The 24,005-nt window shown below is 32.6% G+C and overlaps 1 protein-coding gene across 1 annotated transcript in view; it reads right to left on the reverse strand.

The window, feature by feature from the left end:
* Window positions 1–854: 854 nt before the first annotated feature.
* The window catches only part of Rassf9 (Ras association domain family member 9), a 37,284-nt gene continuing 14,133 nt past the window's right edge, over window positions 855–24,005 (reverse strand). The window contains exon 2 of the mRNA XM_020186317.2: window positions 855–7,810. Coding sequence (XP_020041906.2) covers window positions 6,553–7,810 — 1,258 coding nt within the window. The 3' untranslated portion in view covers window positions 855–6,552. The remainder of the gene's footprint in view (window positions 7,811–24,005) is intronic.

Here is a 24,005-nt window from a genome sequence, read left to right on the forward strand (position 1 = left end):
TGACAACTTTGTAAGTAATATTTTCTCATCTCAGAAAAACAATTAGTGCCATAATTTGTTATTAATCATCTCTATATATGAAAATTAAATAAAACCAAAGGAATATGTGTTTCCTTATACTGAGGTTTTTTTTATTTTTAATTTCATCCTACCAGAAATTACAGAACAACTGTGCTGAGACAGCTTTACAAATAACTGAATTTAGATTACCTCTTTTAGAAGCACCAGTACTATGGAACCATAATGATGACATTATATAATTAGTGAACTCATCTTGGGCTGGCTTAATTTCTGGGAAATGGAAACTCTGCCAGTTATTTTTGCATCCTGTCTCCATGTTTATGTCTCAGATTCATAAATTACTATAGGATTTGATCTATGATATTCTGACTTACTTTGCTTGAAGTGGAATGTTCTGTGCACTTTTACGCAATATAATGGGTGCATGACATTGTTACTTATTTTCCTTTTACTTTTAGAGTATAGGTGCTCTTTTCTTCTAGTAATATTTGAACTTCAATATTCACTTTTTTTCAAACCAACAATATTGGCTTTCATTGGATGTGTGGGAATATGAAGGTGGGATAAGAAGTCATTTTTGTTTGTCCCTATATATGTAGAGATAAGCTACTGTTAAGTAGGAAGGATCCTGGTTGCTAATTGTTCAGAAATTAATGACAGTCTGGCATACAGAAAACTTTCTTACCAAAATGCCAGTGAATCACTGTTGACAAACATCAGCTTAAACCTTTTTTCTTATATATTCACTTCGTCACCTTTTAATGTTATAGCTTCACCAATGATGCAATATCAGTTGACATTCTGTTCTTATCTATCATATGACCATGACTAAATATTACTAGATATACTTCATAGACTATCCTACACAAATAAGTAAACACATTAGATTTCTTTGCATTTAGTTTTTTTTTTGTATCTTAGTACTACTGGTCAGAGAAGATTTCTTTCAAAGGTAAAGAGAGTTTGTTTGAAACTTCATAGAATTTTCTAAGTTTTCCAGTTTACTTTTTTGGTATTCAAGTAATATTGGAAAGAAAATCAGTGGTAATTCACACCTGTAGTCTTTGCAGGAAGCAGATTGGGGCAACTGTACTTTGATGCCAGCCTGAGCAAAAAGTTAGTGAGACCCCATCTCAACCAATAAACAAGGCAGGCTGGTACTTGTTTGTCATCCCAGCTACATGGGAGAAACAGGTAGGAGGGGCTCAGTCCAGTCCTGCCCAGTCAAAAGTGTGAGACACTATTCTAAAAATAACTAAAGCAAAACGGGATAGGGAGATGGCTCAAGTGGTAGAGCACTCGCTTAGGAAGCATGAAGCTTAAGTTTAATGGATAAAATATATTTCTAAAGTATGGGCTTAAAACAGGCTACCAATAGAGAATTTCCACATTTAAGTGGAAGGCAGACATAATCTAATTGGGAAGGAAAAGCTCATTCATTACAGAAACACAAAAAGGAAGGAAGGAAGAACTGAAGAAAAAATTTAATTGCTGTTAGGAACACAGTAGATGACTTAGACCAAAATAAACTTGGTGTTCTCAGATAAGTCTCAGCATTGAAGGAGAAAATTCCACTTAAGTGTTCTATAAATTTAACAAGATCCCAATTTTAAATACTTACAGATTTTTTTGGGGGGGGATGGCAGCAGTACTAGCATTTGAACTTCAGGGCTTCACACTTGCAGGTAGGCACTCTATTGCTTGAGCTATACCTCCAGTCCCCCCACAGAATATTTTGGTAGCTACGCAAGGTAATTCTAAATATTACAATATTTAAAAATGAAGAACAATAGGAGAAATTTGAAAAACACAGGGTAATACAAATATATAATTGTTTTAACATACCAAATAGTAAAAGGATTAGAGAGACATAGTAATTGAGAAACTATAGTGCTAGAACATGAATACACAGCTCAGACACGTCAAGAGAATAACATAGAAAGTCCAAAACAGATGCAAAATACATACCAGAGTTTGGTTCACAAAAAAGATGGCATTTTAAAATATTGGTAAAAATTTATTTCATAAATGTTGTGGGACATCTCATTTTAAAACTTTGTAAAAAAAATTTAATTCTAGATGGTTCAAAAGTTTAAAACTAAAACACTAATGTACTATAAAAAACAAGGGATAAATTTATTTTTTAAAATCATTAAGTACTGTAAAGACCTTTTTAATAAGACAAAAAATACAACATGAGTTAATAATCAATATATCCAACTAGGTAACTTCTATTCATTTTTAAATAAAATACATAAGTGAAAAAACAAACAAGTATACATTGTGCTTATGAATAGTGCATTTCCAATTTAGATTTAAAAGGATTAATTTCCATAAAGATTAAGTCAATGTTTCTTAAAGTTAAAAGATGCCTTTGTCACCAGAACTTAAAAATTGCACCTCTCAATTCCAACAGTTGTTGAAAACACAAATTAAATCTAGATTAACAAAATAACTATTGTGTATTTTCTCTATTGAGATACATTGGCTCAGAAAATACTGTTAACTTACTACTACGTTTTACTGGACATCACAATCTTTTAGAGAATTATTTATAGAATGAGCTAGTGAATTTCTTTGTTGTTTAAGTGATTTATATTTAGAATAATCAAAATTAAAGGCTTGTTTAGAGAAGTAAGAGTAGTGACAAAATGAATTCTAGTAGAGAAGATTTATATTTTCTTGAATATTTTTACATTAGAGTGATTTCATTCTAGAAAGGAAGATATCATAAATAAAAGCTAGGACATTCTTTCATGATAAATCAGAACAAATATTTATGAAACTTAGTAAGTTTTGTTAGATGTGTATGCTGTATACATTGTCTCAAAACAATAACTGATCTTAAAATAAATTGTTAGTTTACCAGCTATACAATTCAAACAGATAGAAAATGTATTTTTAATATACTCAAGCGACACACCCCAAACACAACTTCATGTGAAAGGGTACAGTGATTTCTTTTATTATTCTTGACCAGTTATAACTCGGGGAAATGATACATGCTTTATATTTGTCACCCAAGGGTTATTAAATGAAACAGGAACTATGAAAAGAAACAATCTAATATATTTCTTGCAAATCAATCTAAGGATCAATCTTGTCACTAGAAAAATATGTTTTAAATAGAAAAACAATAACTCTACTTTGAAAAAATTCTAAAATCTAGCTAGAGAAATAGATTTTGCCATGTGTAGTAGATATTTAAATAACTATAAAAAATAAATTTAATGGCTTAGAATAGCTTCTACACAGTAGCAGTGGGTCATTTGTAATTAAGAATAAAAATAAAACAGACCATTTATTTAGAATGTTTCAAAGTTACTTTGTGTGTCTATCATTTCAATACCAGTTCTATAAAATTTATTTTCTTATAAGTATACAATGTTAAGAAATTTCTATGATTTTATGATCAAATTGGCTTTGAAAAGATAACATTTGAGTTGTTTAAAATCAGTAATTCTGTGACTTAAGAACAAAGTAAAATATTAAATGCTTATTGTGATTTGAACATTCTACAATGTATACATAAATTAAAATGTTATATGGTATTCCAAAATAATATAGAATTTTTATTGGTACTAAACATGATGCCACATTGAAAAACTCCATAGTTTCATGAAAATTTAATGTCTAATCCAAAAGATTATTGGTGGAAGTCCTGTAAGTCTGCTAATATGTATATTTATGTAAAAAATGAACAAGCATCATTTATCATGTTAAAAAGTACACAAAATAATATTTAACCCTATAAAATTTAGCAATTTCAAAAACTGAGTAAGGATGTAAAGAAGTTGCTAGCAATGAACAAAGCTAAGAAGAAAGATGATAAAGTAATGTGACAAGAAGCCAATGAGGAGCTAGATAAGTGCATAAATAAATACAACCTAAGGTAGAATACAAATGGTGAAATAAATGAGAAGTCCAGCTAAAATGTTTGTGGACTCAGAGACACCAGATTACAACTGGTTGAATAGAATAAAAATATGTTGAAGAAAAGAACACATTTAAGCTCTGTAAAAATGGATAGCATTTTATGTATGGCAAATGAAATATAAAACAGCTATCCCAAGTGGAAGGATAACAAGGGCACCATCAGTGAAAATGTAGGTGTTGTTACAGAAGTAAAAATCACTCAGCTTTGGCTTGATATAGTCATTTCATAGATAACCTATCAGGTTACTGTAGAATTTATAATCAGTTTTTTAAAGTTTCTGTAGATAATGAAAACATTAAACATTCTATCAAGTCCTATATTTATAACTCTAATTCTCACTTAATTTAATAATGAATAGCTCAGTATCCAGACATGAAGGCACTGTATTTTAGTATTTTAACTCTAAATCAGAGATTCTAAATTAGAGGTAACTGATAAATGATTTAATATTGTAATGATCAAAAGCTCAAATACATTTTGTATAGAAAACTATAAATTCTAAAATGAATTTAAAAATCAATGGTCCTGTTTTCTACCAAAAGCTTTCTTATTGTAAAATATAGAATAATTAGCCCTTAGGCTTCATCATTGTACTTAACAACACAAAAACAGTAGTTAAAATTTCTAAAATAAAAGTCTATTTCTTAGCAGAACCTCTTTTGAATTCAGATATTCAATTTACATAAGGACATAAGCAATGTTTCTTAACACACTAAGAATCCAAAGAGATGACTTTCACCTTAGGAAACCATCATTACAATTGGTATCACTTGTGATGTTCTTCTGAATTTAAATCCTAGCAATAAACAATGAATATATCAGTAGTCTACCAGGTTGTTTAATGATTTAATGGGGTATTAGGCAGATAAGCTTCCCTTTCACAAATTCCTTCTTTTCAAAAAGGAGTACTTTTGTTAGTATTATTACTTATTGTTTATCACTGTATTTCACCATATTTCCATATTTCCAATTTCAAATATGCCCTGCAAATGTCTTGATGCTTGAAATGATGACATGGATGCTCCCCCCAAATGAAACACTATGGAAATTCTAAATACCTTCCCAAAGACATTGAAAAAGCCGAGGGAAGGAGAAATGAATCAATAGATTAATAATATTTTAGAAGAAAACTGAGTTAACAATAAGGCTCTTACTTACAAAGCTAAATACTTTCACATTTCAAAAGTGAAAAAAAAAAAGGAAAAAACTTGAGTTAAAACCTGCATGGCAATATTCACAAGGGGGAGAAACACTATCTACATAGGACAACTACATAAAGTAACATTTCTACTTACATATTCTGACATACAAGGAAGGTGTGAACTAAAATAAAAATAAATTGCAGCAATATTCAGTTAACAGCACAATAAAAATGATAAAATGAACTGTTTTCAATATGATTACATTCTGTGTTCACTAATGGGAAAGCCAAAAGGAGGAGAGCTGAGAAGAGAGCAATGGAGGCAGAAAAAAAAGGAGGAAGAAAGGCAGGCATGCAGAGGATAAGAATGGAAGGAAAAAGAAAAAAAAATCCTAATTAAATAACAACAAAATCAAACTTAGTCTGGTACTGTCATGACTGTCAGTCAAGAGATAACCTAAGGAATCCACTCAAGTTTTTGGATTCTACTAGCATGCTTTACATACTGCTAGCACTTTTTCAAGTTAATAGGCTCTTTTAAAGTACCTCAGATGAAGTACTAAGAACTTGGGCTACAGTACACCAGAAAAAGTCTTTTGTCCACATGATTCATCTCTGTAAGTTCAGAGTCAAATTGCAAATAATTACAGCATATAGGGCATTATTTACACACACAGAAACCATAAATTTCATATCTTCAACTTATTTAGATAGGGCATAAATAAACAATCTAAGACTGCTTCAATTCTTCTGTAATTTATACTGCATCTCACACAAAGAATGAGCTTGCACACAGCATGGATTTGACCAGAAGATTTCATTAACCAGATAGCAAAAGCCTATGTGTAGCTCTTATTAATTTTAGAGTTCTTTGTCTCTACTATACTCACTCTGATCCTCTCCCAGGACTTAGACATGTCCAAACAGCTGCCTGTCACAGAGACTTAAACAGGTAGATGGGGTCAGGAAACGACGGATGTGACATGCTTTACAATCTAAGTATTAAAAGAACCAAGATTTGAATTGATGCAGTTAAAACATAGTAGCTATCATATACCTTATAGATTTTTTATAAAAAAATAGCATATTTTAATTTTACCTCTCATATGCACAGTTTCCATATTTTGACTGTGAAATATTAGAATTATTTTGAGGCTGATATAATTCTTTTTTTATAGATGCTATGGGAGATTATCAAACAATTCCCATTAAATTATTTCTGTGCTATGTAACTATAATCTAGTCCTGCTGCATTCCTAATAAGTAGTTCATTGCTTGGACCTATAATAACGAAAGCCATTTTGGAAATCTTATACCAAAACAATTAACAAATTTCATTAGAAAAATTACAGAATACTTTAACATGATTTTTTTCACAAAGCTATATTTGAAATTAGTTTTCCTATTAAATTACACAAACACATCAAAGTAAGTCACAAAGAAGTTAGGTAAATTATGTTAACAGAATGACATCTCCTACGGTTGTTTCGGAGTCCTGACTGTGGTTAGAGCTGATGCCAGTGTCCGAGTCTGTGTCATTTGTATACGTATTCAATAACCTTTGAGTAAAGGGGGCAACCTCCCCACTGCTACTGGGAACCTCAGATTCCTTTCCTCTGTTTTCCTTTAACTGGCATCCATCTTTGTTGCTCATATGAAGTGAACCAAGCTCCTGGGCTAGTAGCTCATATTCTTTTGCTTTCATCTGAAGCAATGAGTCGCTGCATTTAATCTCCTTCTGGATGCAACTCAAGTGAGAGTGGATTTTCAAACCAGCTTTCATGCTTCTTTCTAAATCACACCTAATGCTTTCTAAATCAGAGCTTTCTGGTTCACTTGATGCTGCCCCTTCTGCATCGTCATTTATCTCAATGCAAGCACTTTGTACTTCTTTTTCTATTTCAGCCGAGAGCTTATCAATGAGCATTCTGTAGTATTTTAGTCGTTCTTCCAGCTGTACAATTCCATCACTTTCATTCAGGTCCTCTAGAATCTGGTTTTCTTCCAATTGCAAGTCTAGCTTTTTCTCACGTTCACTGAAACTAGGCATTAAATATGCATCCTGAACATAATTTTCCCCATCATTTTCTACCCGATCAAGGTGGAACTTAGCTTCACACTTTTCAATTTCCAGATCCAGCTCTTTCATTCTCTGGACTTGCTGATGAATGGTATGGTCCTGGGAAATAATCAGATGAACTAATGTCTCCATACTATCTCGATCATGAGAAACCGTGTCCTGCTTAATTTTAGCTAGCTTCCGAAAAGTTTTTCTGACTATTCTTTTTTGTTTATCTGGTGGTAGAGTCTTCATGTAATTTGCCGGGCTGAGCTCCCAAGGTTTTTCTGTGTTTTGCACTAATTTGGCTTCAGCTGTTCTCCACAAGGGAACAGGAAGAAATGCATCTGCTTTCAACAAAACAAACTGCATATTAGTCTGCTCATCTCCCCATGCTTTCCAGAGCTTCAGGATTCTAGTCAGTGGAGGAAGAACCCGCTCTGAGCCTCTCCACTTCTCTACAATGCAGTAATCACTGGACTTCCCCAACAGAAATCGTTTCTCTCCCAGTGTCGTCTCATGTTCCTCAAGCAAAGCTTGGATGACATCTGCAGAGGTAGTGCGCTTAGTTAACCCACACACAATCTTTTCTTCTTGGCAAACCCAAACCACAATTTCCTTCTCTTCTGAATCCATATCTTTAGTTGGAGATCTGAAAGAAAAACAAAACACACTTAATTTCTGTCATCACCTGTGTAAACACAGAGAGATGATTTAACATTAATACCCATTCTAGACTTTACTCTTAATGAGAGGCACACTTTGAGGTAAAGACTACGTAAGAATCAGAAGATTTAATACCAGAAAAAAAATAATAAATCTGTGCAAGCATCTTTATTTCCTTTTTATGTCCTAGTTGGTTTTGGAAAGAGAAAATTGTCATCAAAGACAACTAAAGTTCTTTTTATCTATCTTTAGAAGTTAGCATCTAATATAGTCACAGAATTGCTAAAGTTAAGATATATATCAGAAACGAGATGAGTAAGAGCTAAAATAGGATTATGGAAACAGGAATGCTGTTTCCATGGAGTCATGGAGTCAAAAATCTTTCAATACTGAAAACATTCATTTTTTTCTTTTAACAAATATTTTCTGCTTGTCAACTATGTGTCAGACATGTCTGAAGATATTAACACTACAGCAATGAACAGAGAACACAAGAGCACAAGCATGAGTATGTGACCAATATAATATCAGATGGTGGCAAGTCCTATTAAGAAGATAAAGTGGGTGATTGGATAGAAAATGTCTTGAAGAGGGAGGTCTATTGTTTTAAAGGGTGAGGGAGAGCTTTCCGTGAGATACTATTTGAATAAGGACATAAAGGAGGCAATCAGAGACCTAAGGGGAGAATTCTAGGAAGCATGAACAGAAATGTATGGATCATGAAGTATATTCAAATAACATAAAGAATGTAATTGAATGCTAAAAATACTGAACTTTGTCATTGTTGGTGTGAGAGAGGTCAAATGATAGGAGTTGGAGGTCAAGGAGAAAGGTAAAATCTTGCATATGGTAATAAAGTATTTGGATTTTGTTTCAATTTTAATGAAGCCATTGGAAAGATTTAGATAAAAGATGGATAGGATCTCATTCATCTTTGTCATGCATCTGGCTTCTGCTCATAGAATGTACTATAGAAAAGGAAAAAGTAGATGTAGGAAGGCTGAGTTTAGGAGGAAGGTAGTGGTGTCCTGGACTAGAGTCTTAGCAGTACAAGTATTAGGATATGGTCTGAGTTGGAAAACACATATACACAAACCTTTTTTTTTTTTTTTCAGAGCTGGGGATTGAACCCAGAGCTTTGGGCATCCTAGGCAAGTGCTCTGTGTTCTACCACTGTGCTGTATCCCCAAGCCTCACATATACAGGTTAGATAGTACTTTCCCTGTAGTACAGTAGGAAATAGTTTGTGTTAGTCTGTTTTTCATTACCATAACAACGTACCTGAGGCAGTCTACTTTCTAAATAAAAGAGGTTTGTTTTGACTTGCAGGTCTGAAGATGCAAAGGCTAGAGGCTTCATCTGATGAACGTTTTCTTGCTAACAGATGGCCAAGGTGACATCAAACATCATAAGGCAAAAGACAGAGTATGCATGTCTATGTGTAATTGCTCTCCCTCTTCTTATAAAGCCACCAGAATCCAATCACAGAAACTCCACCCTCATAATCCTGTCTAATCATAATCACTTCTCAAAGGCCCTATTTCTTGACATCAGCATTGGATGAAACTTCTACCTTCCTAATACCATTAGCATATGACTTCGGGAATTAAACAACTACATGACTTCTGGGAAACAAACCATACTCGAACTATGGCACAATTGTCTAGATGTGGGGGGGAAACAGTTTTCTTGAGTAAAGAAGCAAGGAAGTTCCATGATTTCTAAGCCATACTTTGAAAGATTATTACAATCATACTTGCCATCATGATTATAAATCAAATTGACTATGTCTTTTGCTATACTTCCTTAAAAGAATGCTAAGAAGCAAGTAAAATGAAATGAATTATACTTCAATATGATTTATGGGGACATAAGACGTTTTAAGTAGAAACTGGTTGTAGTGAAATTAAAGTCAAACTCATTTATCACTTTATTTATATAATGACTTCAGAGCTCAAGAGTCCATGAGTCCCACACCAAAGGAATTTCTCCTGGTTTCTAAAATCTTTAAATGCTCAGAATTTATAGTGTTTATGATTCAGTAGTAATCGTATGTTATCATCTTTATTTTAAGTGAGTTGCTTATTATACTTTGGCTGTTGACTTTCTTGAAGTAAAAACAGTAATTACTAAATGTGTAAGAACAAACAAACAAATGACATGAAGGAACATAAAAGATTGGGTCCACTTCCTAACAAAAAGTACCCAATAAAATTTAAGTACTCAACTGTGGCAAGTAAGATTTTATGAGTGATTATTCAAAGTCTACACTGAGTTATAAGGCTTCTCTTACAAGATTTTTTTGCATTTAATGACTTGGTATTGAGTAATATGATATTTTGCAGTAAATGTGATACTTTGATAATGTTTATAATTCCTCATTTAATATTCTAATCAGCTAAAAAAGTAGGTTGGAATGTAGGATAATTATTTTTATATTTTGATTAGTAGAGAAATAATACACAAATCTTTTTAAGGAAAAACAAATGGGCTTAAACTGATACCAACAATTGTTTGTGTTATCACTATGTAGCACAAATTAGCTCAAAGAAATTCTTACCTTGATATGCTTTAAGCATATATATATATAAAACTCAAAATTACTATAAACATTTTTATACAATGTATTAACTTGGATTATTTGAAAAGCAGTAACTCATAGTCTGTGCATTTTCTGAATATTAAATTACAATAAATTTCAATAGGAGTTTTTATAAATAATGTTAAAACTAACAAAATTAAATAGCTATCTTAGTTATAAGCCTTAGATGATATTGCTAACAGCTATTGTGTTTAAACTAAGGGCACATTTATATATTTTTTTGTGTGTGTTTAGAGTTAGGTCCTAAAAATGATCCTATTAAAAACACATGATATTGAAAATAGTAAGTATAAAATATAAAACACTTAAAACAATCCAGGATATATATATGTACATATATATGTACATATATATATACATATTCATTTAATTGTTTGATTGTCAGAATTCTCTTTCTCATTTTACAGACTGAGAAACTGAGGCACAGAGGTGTGTTATCAACTTGCCTAAGGTCATAGTTAGTTATGCATTGAGGATTAAATTCAACCAAGAAAGCTGGCTCCAGAGTTTGCAGTACTTACCATATGTTTATGACAAGCAAGTTTATAAATTCGTTGATTTAGACATGTGAATTAAATTGGAAGCAAAATAAACTACCTTTTAAAAGAACTTTATAACATGAATTAGCCATTGACAGCAGTGGACTCAGAGCAGCCAATCAGAACAATCCACTGATCAAGGAAGAACTAGAAGGGGACAGCCATGCAGAATGTATGGAGGAATGTTTTACTATGTCTTTAAAACAAACAAACAAACAAAAAAACACGTAGTCTTGTTCTTGAGCTGATGAAGTAATAACAGGTCTCTGGCTGGCCGGGGCATCTCCTAAATGTGACTGATAAAACTCTTATCAAGTCCAAAGTGCTAGAGTCGTCCCTCTGTCCTGTGTTCTGTTCTGGCTGGGAGCCATCATCTCTGGGTCCATAGCTAAGGTTGATACATGACCTATACATTCTTTAGCCATACATTACATCTGGGACCAACAGTGGAATGAGAGCGGAGATTCCTTAAGATAGAATAATAATAATTATGAATATGGCAATTCCCCAATATTTCTATGACCCCTACTTCAATTGGGGTATTTCCTGCTTTGGAAGGATCAAGCTCTTATATACTGTGGCCTCCCATAAAGATCTGCTGGTTTTCACCTTATGTAGGGACGACACACTAATGACCTTGAAAAATCAAAAAAGATATTATTAATTAATTCCATGTTACAGATGAGACAATCAGTGCTTTTATTAGTAAGTTCATAGTCTCAGTGACTGCACAACTTTCTTTTAAATTTTTTTAAAAATCTGCCCTGTGTTCTTATATTTCTTTGAACCAGTTATTACTAAATTTTTGGTGGGACATTTCACAACTGTCATTCAAACAAAGTAATTTTCAAATTTTCTGCCACTTGTCTGAACAGATTACCAATGCCAGGTAATAAATCTTCCACAACTAGCATATGTTCATTATGTCTAAAGTCTATTTTAAAGCAGGCTTAAGAGTCTCAAAACTGTAGTTATTTCACAAGGTGATTCTAACATAGTTTCTCTTTATTCATTTGACAAATACTTGCTGAGTACCTTCTTTGTGGTTGGCACTGTCTTGGGAGACCTGGTTGATATGAAAATACGTTAAATTGATAAAATAGCATCTCTGGTATATTGTGGGAAGCTATGCGAGGGGTGGGAAAGGAGCACTTATCTTTAATGCCAGTTCCAGTGCTGAGTTTCTTATTTATATTAATGATACTTAAGTGAAGGACTAATATAGACTAACAAGTCTCAGTATTTCTTAAATTAAAAAAATCAAACAAAAGTTTGGAATAAAAATGTAAAACTCAAGCAAAATACATATTTGCCAAAGTTAAGCCAATTTAGAAATATTTATCATTGATTTATAGAAATAATTGTTTCCTTTCATGACAGTTCCATGCAAATCTACTCATCTGATATTTTTTTTGAATGACACTAAAACTGGGACTATTAAAATGCTCCTTTCCCAACATTTGAAAATTTACTATTGAGGAGAAGTAATAACATCTACAAACACATATGTCACAAAGTGTTGAAAACAAAAACTTAGACCACATAACTGGGTTTGTGATACAATGTAATATTACAAATAGTTCTTATCTAGTGGATTCAAATCTGGTGGTTGAGACGTAACTTTCAGACCTAGGGCAACAGGTGATTGCTATTTTAAAATAAAAATACACACATACATGGCATGTTTAAAAGTGTAGCTTGTTTTGTTTTACTTTGGTTTTGTGTGTGTGTGTTTGGGGGATTGTCTTAAACTTTTAGCCATTGTAACAAAATACCAGGGGGAAAGATTTGTTTTGGCTCATGGTTTCAGAAGTTACAGTTCATGATTGTTTGTTGGCTCTATTGTTCCTGGACCTGAGGTGAGGTAAAACATCATGACAGAAGAGTGAAGTGCAGCACCACTGCTCACCTGATGGTGGCCAGTGAGCAGATGATAATAGGAAAGAACTGTTGACTAGGTGTAAACCTCAAGGGTGTACCCCTAGGGACCCACCTCCTGGATTCATCCATTGGTGAAGTTAGCATGCTTATGATCCAATTACCTCTCAATTATTGGATCTATCAGCTGTGAACCAAATCTTTAACACATCAACCATTGGGGAGACACTGCATATAGAAACCGTAACAGAGAGTGAGGGCACACATTTTGCTGTTATAAAACTGATCATATAACATGCTATAGACAAATGAAAACTGCAAACACTATTGCTTTATTCTATTTTTAATTCATACAATCTCATATCCCAATAATTCACTTTTATTTTCTGTTCAGTGCTTGTGTTCATTTATCAACAACATCACTGACAATCTGATTGCTATTTTTTTTTTTCTTTTCAGCCAGACATACTTTGTTCTTCTTCACCCAATCTTATTTGGTAGCTCTTTAATTTTTTCCTCTATGTTGGAAATATTTGTTTATATTTATTGTTCCCATTCCAATGAAGTTACTTCTCTTTTAGATGTTTCTTTGCTTATAGAATTCCTAAAGTTCAGAACTCATGTATGTGGTATTTACAAATATCATCCCCATTTTATAGATGAGAGAATTGAGACAAGGTGAGGTAAGTAACTTCCTAAAGTCACAAAGCTAGGAAGTAGGAGTGTTCCTTCCATCTCTGGCTTTAGATGTTAATCTAGTACTGATCCCTGAAAACAAATTATAACTACTATTATGACCACTTACAAATATTTCAGAGCTTAGGAACTGATTGCATTTCAGCAGTTGTTTTAAAATTCATTTCTTGGAATTTATTTTTCTCATAAAATTAATGTTTCACCTGTTATAATGTATTAAATTTCTGGTTTGAATAAAATATTTTAAAAGTTTTATTTGTTTGTTACATGATAGAGCAAAACCATTTGATCAAAAACTATACATAAGGGAGAATAAAGTACCACAGTCACATATAATTCATGGTAGTTTAAGTTTGGAATTTTAGATAAATTAAATAACTATTCTGTCCTATAATCTGCAAGTAAATAAGAGTTCATAAACCAAAACCCAATCAGGTCATGTTTTCAAAATACAGTACTTAGCATTTCTTGAGTAAATTATATTCGGTATGAAAGATATGAATCAGTTATCTACTTGGTCAGGTAAAATAAGGGCACAAATAATAACTACATAAAAATTCAACATTTGCTTGACATAATGTGAAGTACAGGATCTCATATTTTGGATTTGATTACAGTACACTTCAATCAATACAACTTAAGAAATTCTATGAGGAGATGTATTCTGAAAAACTAAATATCACAGTTGTGTTGACTTGATTTTAACTAGTTCGTCTACTTCCAGAATGGCTAGTAACAAAAGTGAAAATACTCTTGTAATCTTCTCTAAACTATGACTCCCATCACTACATAACTCTTTGGAACATTTATTTTTCACAATATTTTAGCGAATGAAAACATAATTAAAAGTAATTTAAAACATGTTTCAACAGGTTTAATTACGCATTCTAAACATATGCACATACTTTTTTATGCATGTACTGTTCTTAGTTGTGCATGTGACTTTAATCCTTTATTAAATATATAGGGCTATCATCTAATTATTCTGTTTTGTTGCTTAAATCACTTCTGTTCATTTTATTTTAGGTACTTTATTATTTATTACTGTTTATCACAAAATTGTATTTGATATTAATAATATATACATAGAAATAATTAAAAATTCACAATGCTAGAGTACATTATTTTCTTTTTTTTCCCAAGTTGGCCTGTATTTTTTTATTTTTAATTTATTGAATATTATAGTTATATAATATATATATAATTTTGACATTTACAAAAGTGTTTACAATACATCGGATTCACCTCCTCCAATTTTCCTTTCCTCTGAAACAATAATGAGATTTATTTGCAGATATTTACAAAACTATATTGCAGGAATAATTTGACTTAAAATTTTAATTTTAACTGCTACTACCAGACATTTTGGATTCTAATGAACCATTTTTCTCATCCATTATACCCTCCACTGTAATACTACAATATACACATCTGACTTTCTCACAATCTTGCTGCAAATAGCAAATAAGAGAGAGTAAGAGCTTTAAAAATTGTGGAAAATGTGCTTTGAAAACATACAATATTAACAATAGTAATAAAATTATATCACTATTTTTATTTAAGGTAAAGAAGTGCATAGTGTTTTTTATATTTTTATTGAGTAACCATGGTCAACTTCCTGCAGTAGTTCACAATATTATTTTACAAATATTTTTCAATCTCTCCTACAATATTTTTTCACCTGTTTCAACCAATTTTTGTTTTATTTATTAATTAATTTTGGTGTGACCGGGGTTTGAACTCAGGGCTTTGTGCTTGCAAAGCAGGAGCTCTACTACTTGAACCATAACTTCTAGTCCATTTTCCTCTGATTATTTTGAAGATGGGGTTCTTGTCTTGTGAACTATTTGTGCAGGCTGGCTTTGAATGGTGATCCTCCTGATGTCAGTCTCCCAACTAGTTAGGAAGGTATGCTCAGCTTCAACCAATTTTTTAATGCACACTATTAATATAAATTAGCTCTTTGCCTCCTAAGATAGATGAAAAATCACAAGTGTAATCACAGATGAGTTAAGAGAGATGATTTGTATATCTTTTATTTTGATTAAATTTGTGTTAATGTGGCACATTTCACTGAAAAGACATGTATATATCTGATTATTCCTTGAAACTATTTCATTCTCCAAGCTTTCTTTCTTTTACAATATTTTCAACACAAAATTAAGAGGATTTAAATGCTAAATGAGACTCTTAAGAACATGTCACCCTCATTTACAGATACATTTCTATATTCACTCTGACATAACAGTGAAAAATTGACTAAATCTCTTTACCTTAACTCTATGGTCAATTAGCAGCTTAAAAATGTTTCTTCTTTGAAGAGTCTGGGGATGTGGTTCAAGTGGTAGTGTGCCTGTCTAACAAGGGCAAAGACTTGAGTTAAAACCCCAACACTGTGAAAATAGCTCACAGCAGGAGCAAAGTTTATAAAACTATTTCCTCATTGATAATTAATTTTATTATCAAAAAATTATACAGAATTAAAATGAGTTGGTTTGTAATTAAAATTCAACATATGCATAATCAAATAGTCCACTAAATAATTGCTATGCACAAAGAATCAGGGAATAGATAACAATGTAAATATTGATATTTTAAAATATGATAAAATATTTATTATGATATCACAATGCCAAATTGAAGATCCAACAAAATGTATATTCACAGAAAAGAGATTCAGTGTGAAGGCAAAGAAAAATGAAGATGAATGGGTAAGATTTGCCTTTTTTAATTCAATTGTCCAGAGGCAAAAAGGTCTGAAGTACAGCACAGGAGAATAAATCAAACAGCATTTCTTACCCCTATGTAGTAGACACAAAATTTTAGCTGAAATTTGATTATAAAGATAGCAGAATAACAATTTCGCAGGGATCCTTCTTTCAAAGTAGTAAGAATTCTTAGGGTGTTTATTAAGATAATTACTTTATGCAATATACTTCTCAAACCCAGTAATTTTTATGAATACTAGGATACAATCTATAGACAATTATTTAAAATATTTGGAAATATGCATGTGTTTTATCATAGTACCTATGCAATAATTCTTTATTTCCTATGTATGCAAAGTATAACACAAACACAATCTAATTGCCATGCACAGTAGTGACTCTAAATGAAATGCTTTTACTACTTGAGTCTCTGAAGAAGCAAACATCATGCTAGGAATCAGACAAGAATCTTTCAGGTTTACGCTATTGGTGGCATCTCTGCCTGGAGTCTGCAGTGGAAGCCTCCATCAGATAGAACAAGAGCTGTGAAGCTCTTAAGGCATAGCTAAGTTCAGGTTCGTTACCCAAAGACACCTCTGTTTCTTTCTATTACCACTAGTTATTCTATATACTGAAGAGTCTCCTTACTATCTTTTGCTGGTGTAATTTTTCCCCCCAGTAGAGATTTAATAAATGTGTGGAGACAGTTTTCATTTTCCCATCAGGTCTGGAGATGCTACTGGCATCTCATGGGTAGAGGTCAGTACCATAAATATTCTACAAAAAAAATTCTTTTTCCTCAGAAAAAGAATTGTCTGGCCTAAATGTCAACAGTGACATTTTAACGACCTCATTTCATATTTAAATCAAAATATTCTTTATTTAGGGATTCACCTTTGCCCATTTTTCTTACAGCTTCTATGGACTTTTATCTACAAGAAAACAAAAATAAGAAAGGAAAAGTACCAATACCTAATAGCCTAACACAAATGTCAGTGAAAGCTGACATTCTATGTCATGAAATAAATATAACTTTTTGGCACTTTATATTCAATAAATAATCTTTGTGCCTGTTATTATTAATCCTGTTCAATTTCCATTTATCCCAGAGCTGGAGCTAAGGATACTAATTTCACACTTTAATGTTGTTAAGTGCAAACACCCAGAACAGATTCATACTAGCTCTTGAAAAACTTATATTCATAACCTAATAAATCTTCCTTCATCATTAAGAAAGAATATCTGGCCACTAAATATGGAGTATAGGTTGTGAGGTAAATAGATGTAGGGATGATTTAGGGTGCTGGTAATCAACAAGGATCCCGTACAAGGTCAGGGCAGGGGTTTGCTGAAAGTCAGCACAATGAATTATCACTGTATTTCTCTCTTACCTTTTCTTACACTCAATTCTACCATGGATAGAAGGGCCAAGCAAAAATTTTTATACACTCAAAATCTAGGGAAAGAGGGAGACCAGACAATACCTGAAGTCTTTAAAAGATAAAAGAGAAATCTCCAGAGATACCTGTGGGAAATGTCAAGAAAAAAAAACTCTGTCATTTAGTTGTTGCTGGTGAGTTATATCATGAAAGATGGGACCAGAATAAATCAGAGAAAATCCTTTGAAATAGCTCAGCAGTAAAACTACAACAAACATCTACTTTTGTTTGTTCAGAAGACAATCTGGGATCTATTACAGTTTCGGGGTTATTATTATTCTCATGAATTGGGAACAAAATGATATACCAAAAAATCTGATTATGTTAAATCTGATTTGCTGAATGAATATATAACAAGGGTTACCAATTTCTATATTTCATCAGCCTTTTGATTAAGCTAAAATACTGTCATAGCATGTTTTTTCTCCATGCAGTAGAATGTAAGTAAATGCTTTTCAACCCAGATTCTCATTCAATAAAGAATGAGAATTGTCTTCTGAGTAATTTCTTAATCCATAACACAACTGATTTGATTAAACCTCATGTCCTCCTTAGTATATAGAAGCTGATTTTACCCTACTAACACTATGCAATCTGAAGCCATAGAACAAAATAAAAATAGAATTAGTACAACATAAAGTCACTTCTAGTAATCCCAGGGCTTGGTTCTAGGATCCCTTCCTTATAAGGATACCAAAAAGCTGGACATGCTCAAGCTCTTTATAAAAAATGGCACAGTATTTCTATATTATCTATGTTGATCCTCCCATATAATTTGAATAATTTCTAGATGGTTAGTAATACTAAGTATAACATAAATGCTATGTAAATAGTTGTTAATGCTGTCTCATTTGGTGAATAATGAGAAAAAGTGGTGGGAATGCACTCAGGACAGATGCAACGTTTTTCTGATGTTTTCTGTCTATGGTTGGTTGAATCCATGAATGAAGAACCCTTAAATATGGCTGAATGTATATTATTCATCTATACATGTCTAATATTCTGAGAACAGCCATACAAAATAATGTTACACAAATAATTAGAAATTTAGGACAAATACTATGTAGCAGGAAACAGATTTTAATGACTCATAGTAATTTTTTTCATGGAAAAGATAAATGACTGTGACAGGAATGAAAACCTTTTCAGAATATCTCACTTAAAATAAGTTATTAGGTCTCATGAGGAATGAGGTACAACCTATTGAATATTTCAATGCCTCGCTGTATGTGATACTCATATTAAAAATGTGTCAACAAATAACAGTTACAATGAACCTGCAATGCAGAGATCAGAAATGATAATTAGGAATGCAAGCTATAAAATAGGAGAGATTTGATTTCAGTATATTTATCACAGGCTCAAACATGACAATAAATTGTAGAAATACACATTGCTTTAAGCACAATTATATAATTCATTAAAGAATATACACAGGTTTGGACAAAGATCAAGTTAATTAAAGTAAGTTTGTCAGAAGTTGTAAACTGGTGTTTGAGTTTAAAAAGCCAGATATATTCCAGTTATGAAGTTTAAAATGTTTAGGATGCCATAGGTAATCAGTTTGGCTGCTAGAGGGTTAAATGACATGTCACAACTATTTTCAAGCTAGAAGATCATACTTCCTAACATAATGGAATCTTTTCCAAACACTCGGAGATTAGAAGAATACAATTATGATTAAATTATCTAATGAATTTCTTAGTTTCATCATCATTATCTAAGACAAACATGTATTTGTGTACAATATGGTGAGTTGGTTTGTAATAAAAAGAATGACCCAAAACATAAACTAAAATTTAGGGACAAAATTACACAAGGATAAAAGCTTAAATATTATGACATTTAAAAAATTTATAAAAATCAATATAATCCATTCTAAGTGTACCTACAAATAAATTGTGCATTTTGAATTATGGTCTATAAATTATAACTTGTACCAATATTCATTTGTTAATAGAACCTTAGTTTAACCTATTTTCTTGAAGGCTGAGGCAGGAGCATCATGAGTTGGAGGTCACCATAGGTTATATAGTGAGACCCTGTCTCATAAAAAAAAAATACAAAAAAAGATGATTGCTATGTTCAGAAAATTTTTATTTAGTTAGGAAGGAAAAAAAAAAGATATTTAGAGGAAGAAATTTTTGAAATTCAAGACTATATTAAACATTGGAAGTCATAAGATACAGTCTATAAAATTATCAAGAAGTAAAACAATAATCAAAGTTGAATGGTATTTAATAACAAAAAGACACAGAAACTGGCCTCAATGTATTTGACTCATTCTCAATTATCACAGCCCTTTGTTGAAAGTCAGATTGAGTAAGTATCTCTAGAGATTTTATTTGGAACAAAGATGCTGGATTTGAATTGTGTCTGTAAGGAAGACTCATGGAACTTATGGCTTAACATGCTTATTGCAGGCCTGGGAGTTCAGAAAACAGACACTTAAAAAAATAGTGAGGCGAATGAAGAAAAGAGCAGTGGAGGATGCATGAAAGGGTACACTGGACAGACTGTTTTCACTCTGCAAAGACAACGTTGAGTAGTTGAAAGAAAGAGATCCTATGGCTCACAAATCCTAAAATATTTGCTAACTAGTCCTTCACAGAAGACATTTGCTTACTCCTGAATAAACACAATGAACCCCTTTGTTTGGGCAATTCTGAAAACATTTACTGTGCCAATGTTATACTATAAGACTCCAAGTAAATGAAAAAGGATTCTGTTATAGAATATTTCTTGAACTTATTTGACATTCTTGACACACCTCAGAAAATTCATGATCTGAGTGACACATTTTCAACACAAAGTTCCACTATGTTCTTTACTATACGAAATGAAGCACACCATTTGTTTTTCATGAGCCACCATATTTAATAAGAAATTAAAATAATGTTTATCTCACATGTATAAACAACATGACTACATATAATTCTATAAAATATGCCAAGGAGCTTAAAACAAATTATGAAGTAATATGAGTTGATTAACAATATAGAACATGTCAGGTCTTTTTTTAAGATTTAGAGAATTTAGCCAGGTGCTAGTGACTCATGCCTACAATCCTAACTACTTGAGAGGATGAGATCAGGAGGATCACAGTTAAGGCTACCCTGGGCAAATAGTACATGAGAACACATCTCCAAAATAATCAGAGCAAGATGGACTACAGGGGTGATTCAAGCAGAAGAGCACCTGCTTTGAACGCACAAAGACCTGAGTTCAAACTCCAGTCCCACCAAACAAAAAAAAATTTAGATAATTTATTTCTATTAAGTTCTAAGGCATGAGTTCCCTCACCTTTTCCAGCCCTTAAAGACTGCATTGAACACTTAATTGTATTTTAATAGCATTTAATGCTATTTTGCATACTTAAAAAATATCACTTCAGGAAAACTAAGGCATTTTAAGTAAGGCAAATATTCTATAAATAAAATGGAAATAGTTTTGATAATCTTATTTTAAATGCACAAATATATATACTCAAACACAGAAGAAAATTTAAGTAAAATTAGAATGAGTAAAGCAAATAGTGAGGAAGCTCTTCCCTCAAACTAACTTATTAATTTCACACAATGAGTGACAAATACCCTCTAAAATAACATTTTTTGAATCACAACACTGCTAGTGCTAAGAGATGAACATGAGTTCTCACTCATACATAATGTAGATCTTTCTGGGTCATGGGAAAATCTGAATCATTGTTTGGACAGATGAAGCTTGAAAAGCAAAAAACAAAAAAACAGCTTTCTCCAAATAAAAGCCATTACTGTTTTTATTAAATGATTTGCAATTGGAGTCCTTCAGAAACTAATATTTCTATGGAAAACGTAGGAGACTAAAACACTAACAAATACAACAAATAGTAAGAAGCACTCTGAAAATTAAAATCTGATATTTATCTGTGTCTGTATTTACTAGTTTTATGTACAACTAATGCTAGTTTAATTTTCTTCTAGGAAGTAATACTACAAACCAGTCAAGCAGGATAAGAACAGCCCTAGACATCCCACAACCGAGGAGCAGCTATTGTACATAATTCCCATAACCAGAAAAAGGGAAGGGAATATGTAAAGAATGTGTGTCGGAGAATACTGGAGGTTAGGTGAATGAAGTTCAAATTCCAGAAACTGATTATAATCAAAATGTAAATATTTGACATGTAGTATTTACCAGATCAACTGCTGAGAAAATAGATAATCTCATTGGAAATTCTAGTGTTTGCTTCCCAAGGTTACCTATACCTGTACTTGGCATGTGTCTGAAGTTTTCATACCGATTTGTATTTTGTAGAGAAATATTTCATAACAAAGCATCTACATTAAAAGGAAAGTTATCTACCCTGAATATTTCACTTGATGACAACTGTAGTTATTTCAACTATTAGCATTAGTTCTCTTGATAGACAAAATTGCAGTGGTTTTGCCTTCATAGTGGAAAGCAATCATAGTGATTATGATTTTGTTTGTATCTGCCTGTAGTCATCTACCTTTCACCCTCTAAATGTTGACATATTGAGTGGAGCCAGAAATATGCAAGATTTTGAATTATTCAGTAAGGCAAGTGAAAATAAGAGGTCAGTTCCTTCATATGTGCCTTTAATTTTCTAAACATATTCTCTATGATATTGTAATAAACATGATTTCCAAGTAGAAGCTTTATCTAAAATAGTCAGCTTTTCACATTAATAATAAATAAGTTACCTAAGGAACAATTGCAAATTAATAACTTATAGAAACAAAACTATGACCAAGCCTGACTTGTCACTTTGTTAAGGAAAAGGGGAGATGCTGGAAAACACTGCTGATAAAAGAAAAACCTATCTATATGCATCATAAATGTTGCACATCTATTTTCCTTCCCAAGGTTTTCAACTCTTTAATATGCTCTGAATATTTCTGTCTCCACTTCCTCTAGGACTTTGCTTCATAGCTAATTTCCCCTTAAACTCTAGCTCCTATTTTCTTTTCCTATGGCCCTTTGTATTATACTGACACATTATAATTACCTTCATTAACCCACATTCCCCTGAACTATCTTTCCTTCACAAATCCATAGTCACGCTCTCTAGGTCATCAATTTCCAGGAACTCTTCATCCTATAACAAAGTGATTGACACCCCCAAATGGCATTTTCAATCTCTTCTAATGATTATCAAAAATTTTCTAACTGTAAAACCCAACAGCCATTTTCAGAACTCATCTGACCTGGCCTCTTCATAAGAATGCACTGTGACTCCAGCATCCCATGCTGAACTCTTGTTCTTGACATCTAAGATGCCACGCTCATGTTCTTTCTTTCCTTTTTTAAGCTTCTCTTTCCAACTTCCCACATATTCAATAGATGCTGGTGTCATACAAGATAAAATTCATATGGAGACCCATTGTTTGTATCTCCTCCCATTAAGAAATGGAATCTATTTCTTTACTCCTTGAATAGATTTTGGGACTTGCTCTGACCAAAAGAATGCAGCAAAAATATATCGCACAAGTTCTGGAGCCCAGTATTCAAGAACCCTCGCAGCTACTGTTTTCTTCTTTTGAAATGCTCTCCTGTGAACTGTGCTTGATTAAAAAAAAAGCCTACCATGAGCAGTCCTATGACAAGAAACGGTGACCTCATGATGTCCCATCTAAACGCAGCCCTCAGCCAACCAGCTGAACTCCTGAGAGGCCCTAGATGAAACCAGAAGAAGAACCACTTCTGGCAACCCACAGATTCTTGGGAAATATATTGTTTTCAGACATTGATTTTTTGAGGGGGTGTTTTATTTTTATTTATTTATTTTTGACAATACTGGCATTTTGAACTCACTGCCTTGCACTTGCTAAGCAGGTCCTCTACCTCTTGATCCACCCCTCCAGTCCTTTTTTGCTGTAGTTATTTTTCAGGAAGGATCTGACACTTTTTTGCCAGGGCTACCTTCAAAACACAATGGTCCTGCCTATGCCTCCCAAATAGTTGGAACACAGGTGAATGGCACCATACCTCGATTGTTTTGTGAGATTGTCTCCCTAATTCTTTGCCAGTTGGCCTCAAACTGCAATCCTCCTATCTCCACCTCCCAAGTAGCTGGAATTACAGATATGAAGCACAGCCTCTAGTTTTTCAGAGGTGTTTTATTGATGCAATAACTGACAACTGATAGCATCTGCATCCCCTAGGATTTTGACTATGGCTCATTTCTTGTCTTACCATACGCATTCTTCTGAGTGACTGTGACAATGTCCAGAACAATATCAATCAGTTATATGATGATAGTTTCTACAAATCGTTTTGCCCTTGAAAACTGGACCCGTATTCCCAATTTCCTTTT

The sequence above is a fragment of the Castor canadensis genome, chromosome 8 (genome assembly GCF_047511655.1).
Source record: "Castor canadensis chromosome 8, mCasCan1.hap1v2, whole genome shotgun sequence".
In the NCBI taxonomy this organism is placed as follows: domain Eukaryota; kingdom Metazoa; phylum Chordata; class Mammalia; order Rodentia; family Castoridae; genus Castor; species Castor canadensis.